This window comes from Microtus ochrogaster, chromosome 1 (assembly GCF_000317375.1).
Source record: "Microtus ochrogaster isolate Prairie Vole_2 chromosome 1, MicOch1.0, whole genome shotgun sequence".
Classification (NCBI taxonomy): Eukaryota; Metazoa; Chordata; class Mammalia; order Rodentia; family Cricetidae; genus Microtus; species Microtus ochrogaster.
In genome coordinates this window covers 72,779,604-72,786,535 of record NC_022009.1, presented here as the reverse complement: position 1 = coordinate 72,786,535, position 6,932 = coordinate 72,779,604, and the positions used below count along the sequence as shown (strand labels likewise).

Below are 6,932 nucleotides of genomic sequence, written 5' to 3'. Positions count from 1 at the left end.
TCACTTCCTCTTCCGCCCAGCATTCTGCTCCGTTCACTCCTCCCCCTACGTTCTAACCTATCAGGGCAAGCAGCTTCTTTATTTAATTAACCAATGGCCTTCCTCCATCATGTATTTATATCCTTCAACTTGTGAACTTACCCATTATTGCAGGTTAAATGTTATTTCACGTTCTTCTGAGCCTGCTAAGGAAGGAATAATTCATATAATTTTTCATGAAGTCATAGTACTATTTTAAGATGTTTCAGTAAATGTATAAAAGAAAGTTACAAAGCCGCTAATGTACCACCAAATGGTCTTTTATTTTCTAACTTCTGGGAGTGTCTTCATGAATTTGCATGATATGTCATTGCAGTGTGATATGCATTCATTGGATTTAAGCCTCTTGGAGGTTTAAAGTTATTTTTGTTTGTTGTAGCACTATAACAGATCTACAGGCAAGTATATAGTCCTTGATTGTTAAGAGATAAAATAGTTTTGATATAACTCACGTATTTTTGTTTAATAAAGGGACAGAATGGGATCTGCACTAATGATTGAAACAGCGAGAGACCCATCATGTCCTAAGGTGAGTCTGAGATCTCTTAGGTAGACCATCACAGGGTCCAGAGAAAACATGTAATGCAAGTAGTCACAAGAAGAAGCATTCTATGGAATTTCTTTTAATTGATGTTATTGATTCCTTATCTATTAGGTGTTTCTATTAAAATACAGGATGTAATCATTTAGATTAGTTCTGTATGTAATAAAAGTTTACAAACGTGAATTGTGACTGAAAATATAGAAGCATATTTTATCATAATTAACAAAATCTAGTGATTTAAGGAAAATTAAAAGTATTTTCTATCTTAGATTTTTACAGTGAAGTTGTGTGTAATATATAAAATAATAGGATTCTATTAATATATGAATAGAATCCCTGTTTTTAAAATTTAAATCATTTGAATATTTGAATGTTTCTATGTAGTTCTTCATTCATTGATTTGTTTGGAACCCCACAGTTTTTGATGGAGGGTTATCATTGATGTGCCTAGGAATCCCATATGGCTTGTATTTATTCTTGAACGTCAAGTTGTAAGGATCCGAGGTCAAGACATCCCTTTTTCTGTTACTCTTTTGACTTAATCACTTTCATACCTTCATTTTGTGAATGTTGTGTGCCTTTATGGCATACTGAATTTGTGCAGAATAATGCTGTGACTTTACTAAAATCATAATACTTTCAAAGCTTCTAGAAACAAAGACTAATTTGTAAATACACTATATTAATCTTTAGTGATATTTATTGATGATAATATTGTGTTATTACTTTAGAATAATAAAATAAGCTAGACACATGGAATTATAGGACTGTGAGTTATTTACTTAAGTGACTATTAAATAAATAACCTCACAAATGAAGTAGATGCTGTGGAACACACTAGCAGTTCTCTGAAAGCATACATTTCAAGAGATGTAAGGAAGGCTACTTTGTGAGACCTCATTGTGAAGGCTAGTAAGTAGGAGCATTCTTGGCAAAAGGACAAAGAGAATGGTCTATGCAGGCCTTAGAATTCCAGGAACTGCAAGCCTTCCAGAAGACTAGGGCCCAAGGGTCTGAGGGTAGCATGTGGGATGAGGCTGGAACAGTAGGCAGATTAGATCACACACTGGCCTTGAAGGCCAGGACAAAGAGATGACTTCATTCCTTGGGAGAGAACCCTAGGATGTGCCCTACCTACCCCTCTTGTTTGTTCTTCTGGATCACTAGGCCTCTGTTTTTGTTTGCATATTTGCTTCCAAATTGTGGAAATTGTCAACTTTGTAAAGGAATAGAGGTGAGTATGGGAAACCTGAGCCATATCTAAAGGTTCCTTGTTGTAATAAATGGAGTCACTACCCTTAGAATTCTTAATCCTCTTTTGTTATATAAAGACCCTCTGGATTTTAGTGGATGGCCAATGGTACCCATTGATGCCAAGAATCATGAATTACTTAGAAAAATTTAGGATATGTCCAAGCAAACAGGGCCCTGGCAGGGCTGGGCACAGGACAGAAAAACTTTGGCCTGTGATTTGAAAACTGAGAATTTGTGCAGGTCTATGCTCTGGCTTTACTAAAATCACAACATATTTTTCCCCATTCTTTCCATTTATTGAAAATAGATCCTTTTCTCATGCAGTGTATCCTGATAACAGTTTCCCCTCCCTCTGCTCCTCGCAGTCCTCTGCACTTCCTCTCCCATCTGGATCTACTCCTTTCTGTCTCTCATTAGAAAAGAACAGCCTTCTTGGAAGTAACAATCAAATATAACAAAATAGGAGATAAGGCAAATTCCATCACATCAAGACTGAATAAGGCTTCTTATCAGAAGGAAAAGAGCCCCAAGAGCAGGCATAAAAATCAGTGATGAACTCATTCAAGCACTCAGGATGTCCATAGAAAATACTAAACTGAGCACTGTAATATATATACAGAGGATGTAGTCTTGTGCTTGTTGCTTAAGTCTCTGTGATTTCATATGAGCTCTTGTTCTCCTAGTTTTCCTCCATCCCCTCTGGCTCTAATACTCTTTCTCCTTTGTTTATCACCCTCGTTTGCAGTGGGACCTGGGAGAATGGACCCTATAAATGAGGCAGACTGAAGTCTCATGTCAACTCAGAGCATCAGACAGTTTATTACCGAGGATTAAGAAAGGTCACCTGACTAAAGTTGTCATGAGTTCAAGCTGTATATAATCACAAGGACAAGCTGCAAGTGGCAAAAACATGTTTTTCCATAGAGACATATAAACAAATAATAGTTGTAATGAATAATCCCAAGTAAACTCGAATCCACTGTATGGGAGGGCACAGAAGCACATCCAAGAACATCTCATGTTATGGAGGATCAGAGATTACAGCTCTTGTTTATTTGGAGTTTTCTCACAAGGTCTCAGAAATCTCACACAGCTTCATTCATGGACTGTTTCAATGTGCCCTCTCTTCTGAGGGACTCTCTGCACTCTCAGAGGAGGAGCTGTTGGAGACCTTCCATTTAGAGCTCTGTTTTCCAAGGACTCTCACTCTCTGTAATGTCTGGCCATGGGTCTACATCTTTCCCTGTCTGCTGCAGGAAGAAACTTCTCTGATGATGACTGAATAGACACTGGTCTAAGAGTATAGCAGAATATGATTAGGGGTCATTTTTTGATCCTTTTTTCTTTTAGTCTTTGGTTTTACCCTAGGTCTTTGGGCTGTGTAGTAGAGCTCTGGGTTCTATTTTATGGAGTAGCCTGAAGTCAAGTCAGACATTGGTTGTCTGCTTCCAGAAGTTCTGGGCCTCATTGCCCTAGCATATCTTGCAGGCAGGACAGATGGTAGATCAAAGGTTTTATAGCTGCGTTGGTGTTTACCTTTCTCGGTTGGTAGCCTGCAGAGCACCTTCGCACATCAAAGACACTGGAACATAGGGGTGAAGGCTCCATGTAGGCATCAGTTCAACTGTTCATGTTCAATGACTTGTGTGAGTGCTGTCATCAGCAATGTCAGGTGCTGTCAGTTTGTGGAGAGCAGCCCATTGTCTTAGCAACAGCCTGGATTGTTTGCAGATTTCCTTGGGACCCCCTTGGCTAAAAACTCAATTGAATGCAGCCCAGTCCCAGTACTGGGATTCTTGATTGGTGACTAGAGATGGTCAGCTAGGACTCTGTATCCCCCATTATTAGGAGACTTCATTAGGATCACCTTCATGTATTTTATGAAGTTTCCACTGCAGTAGGTTTCCTTATTGTTCCTCAGGTGTCCCTTAATTCTGTTTCTCCCCACATTCCCTCCCTCAACTCTTATTTCCCCTCCCCCTCCTTACTTGATCCTCCCATTCCCATCTCCACCTGCCCCTAGTATACCATAAGATCTATTCTGTTTCCCCTCCCACAGAGATCCGTGTGTCTCCTCTAGTCCCTTCCTCTATAACTAACCTCTCTGGGTCTATGGATTGTGGGTAGATTATTATTTATTTAATAGCTAATATCCACCTATAAGTGAATACATGCCATATTTATCTTTCTGGGTCTGTGTTACCTCATTCAGGGTGTTTTTTTCTAGTTCCGTCCATTTGCCTGCATATTTCCTGATGTCATTTTTTTTTAACAGATGAGTAATACTCCATTGTATAAATGTACCACATTTTCTCCATCCATTCTCCTTTTAGGGACATCTAGGTTGTTTGTAGTTTCTAGCTATTATGAATAGAGCACAATGGACATGATTAAGCAAGTGTCCCTGTGGAAGGATGGAGCATCCCTTGGGTATATGCTGGGTCTAAAGATAGATTGATTTCTAGCTTTCTGAGGAACCACCATATTGATTCCCATACTGACTATACAAGTTTGCACTTCCACCAGCAGTGGATGACCCTTATTCCATATCTTTGTCAGCATGAGTTGTCACTTGTGTTATTGACCTTAGTCTTTCCGACAGGTTTAAGATGGAATCTCAAAGTAGTTTTGTGAAATTATAATATTTCCAAAACAGATAAAATAGACTAATTTGTAAATGACATTGAAGTACTACTGCGTTTGTTGATCTTTAAGTATTTGTTAATTGTTGAGACTATTACATCTAAAGTTATTACTTTAGAAATGTGTACCATTCTGAATCTTTTAAAAATAAAGTCATGTACTCAAATACACCTTTTATTATTGTTCTTATGTTTCGCAAATTATCCCACAGCTTATAAATTTCTTTTTTACCTTTGTTTCTCTCATAACAAACATGTAGTTTAATAGGGAATTTTCTGTTACACACTGATCTTGTTGGTCTTGTGGATGTATATAACTAATAGTATTTAGCTGGCCATGGCATTTCACACTTATAATTGCTGGACTCAGGAGGTTGAGGCAGGAGAATTGCACAAATTCAAGACCAGTCTAGGTTATAGGTGAGTTTTGGGCCAATCAAGACCGCAGAATGAGGCTTTCTGCCTTTAAAAAATCATAAATAGTATTTAGTTTTTAAAGATTCTAAATAATGTGGTTAATAGTCATATTGTTTGTTTTTTTATCTCTTTAGGTAGCTGCTGTAAGTACCATAGTAAACAGAGGCCTGACACCAAAGGCTTTTGTGTTCAGAAACTACGGTCATTTTCCTGGCATCAACTCTCACTATTTAGGAGGCTGTCAGTATAAAATGTGGCAAGCCATTAGAGCCTCATCAGCCGCTCCAGGCTACTTTGCAGAATATGCTCTGGGGAATGATCTGCATCAAGTAAGTTGACCTGTGTGGCTGTTTTTAAACTCTTAAGTGTTTGAGTCAGCACTTGAGCAAGAGGGCTCTATGGGAGAATTTTGAGAGAAGAAAGGGAAAGAGGAAATGATATATTATAATTTCAAACAATAAAGATTTATAAGTTGCCATTTACTAATTATAGCTGACCTTCACAAGGATCAATAAAAGGAATTGCTTCGTGTTTTTACACATGTCAAAAGATTTGTAACTCAAGACACTTTTTTTTAATTAATAAGGCTTATGATTTGAGAGTTTGGAAATTTGAAAGTTAGAGAAACTTCTGCTTTATATTGTGTGGTTGATAAACACAGTACCTGAACTGACGAAAAATGAGATCATGTGCATAAACTATATAACAACATGATGAAAACTGATAAATTCCTGGAGGTGCAAGCCATCTGTGTGAGTTTTGAAAAGAGTACGTTGAAGGCGAGAAGGTTGCCACATAATAGAAGGCAAGAACTCACTAAGCTAGCTCTCTGCTAGACAATACTTCACAGGCACCAACTCATTTATTACATGTTGCTCCATTTTACAAGTAAGAGATTAGAGTCTTTAGGACGGATAAGAGATAGCGAGATGGAGCCACACTTATACGGATGCTGTCTCTGGCCTGCTGTTTCAGATGTATGGTTGGATTATCTGGAAAGTTGGATATTGTTCATCATTCCTTATCTGAATAGATTCATTTACTTTTTCCTCTATCTAGTTTTCACACTGTTTAAAACCTGAATTCATAGCCGGGCGGTGGTGGCACATGCCTTTAATCCCAGCACTTGGGAGGCAGAGGCAGGCGGATCTCTGTGAGTTCAAGGCCAGCCTGGTCTATAAGAGCTAGTTCCAGGACAGGAACCAAAAGCTACGGAGAAACCCTGCCTCGAAAATCCAAAACCAAGAAAAAAACAAAACAAAACAAAAAAACCTGAATTCGTAACATAAACTAAATAATAAAAATTAAGCATATTAAAGCTTTTTGAGCTAATACTTCCAGTATACATATTTTTATAAAAGCTAAATGTTGATGTGACTTCCCACTTAAAATCAGTCCCAGTTGAAGGAATCATGATTTCTAACTTTCCTCTCTAATCATTGAACTATATGTATACTCTTTATGATAATCAGTTGTGAGAAAAAAGTCTACTTTACTGATGAAAAATTTCAGATAGCATTCAAAGCCCATGTGTAGATCTTCTCTGTAAGCTGTTGTCAACTGTATAAACTTGAAATCTTCCTCATGGAGAACTTTAGTTTCCATCTATCAGGGTTAAAAATTTAAACTACTTTTCTTGATTTTGTTTTACATTTGGATAAAATAACATTTTTAAATGGTTGTCAATTATCCTATTTTCTTTTAGTTTTTGGAAGTAGTAATATGTTCTCTGTAGTTAAAGCACAGTTCTTTAATCTCTATAATCATTTTAACTATCTATTTTGAATTATGTAAAGCACTTCCCTTGTTTTTTTCTTTCTTCCATTACCTCAGGATTTGTCTTGAGGCTTTTTTGTTTCTGATATTGATTCAAGATTTATTATCCAGATACAATTTTTATCTTGATATGTATTTTATATCCATATCAATAACTTCCTATGTTCTTATATTATTCCTACTGTGTCCTAAGTGAAATATAATTTAATATTTAAAAATACTATAAGTCAGGCGGTGGTGGCGCACGCCTTTAATCCCAG

At 37.2% G+C, this 6,932-nt stretch overlaps 1 protein-coding gene across 1 annotated transcript in view; it reads left to right on the top strand.

The window, feature by feature from the left end:
* Pnpla8 (patatin like phospholipase domain containing 8) overlaps positions 1-6,932 on the top strand; it is a 47,924-nt gene that overhangs the window by 34,756 nt on the left and 6,236 nt on the right. The window contains exons 7-8 of the mRNA XM_005343820.3: positions 511-568; positions 5,031-5,225. Of these exons, the coding sequence (XP_005343877.1) occupies positions 511-568; positions 5,031-5,225 (253 nt within the window). The remainder of the gene's footprint in view (positions 1-510; positions 569-5,030; positions 5,226-6,932) is intronic.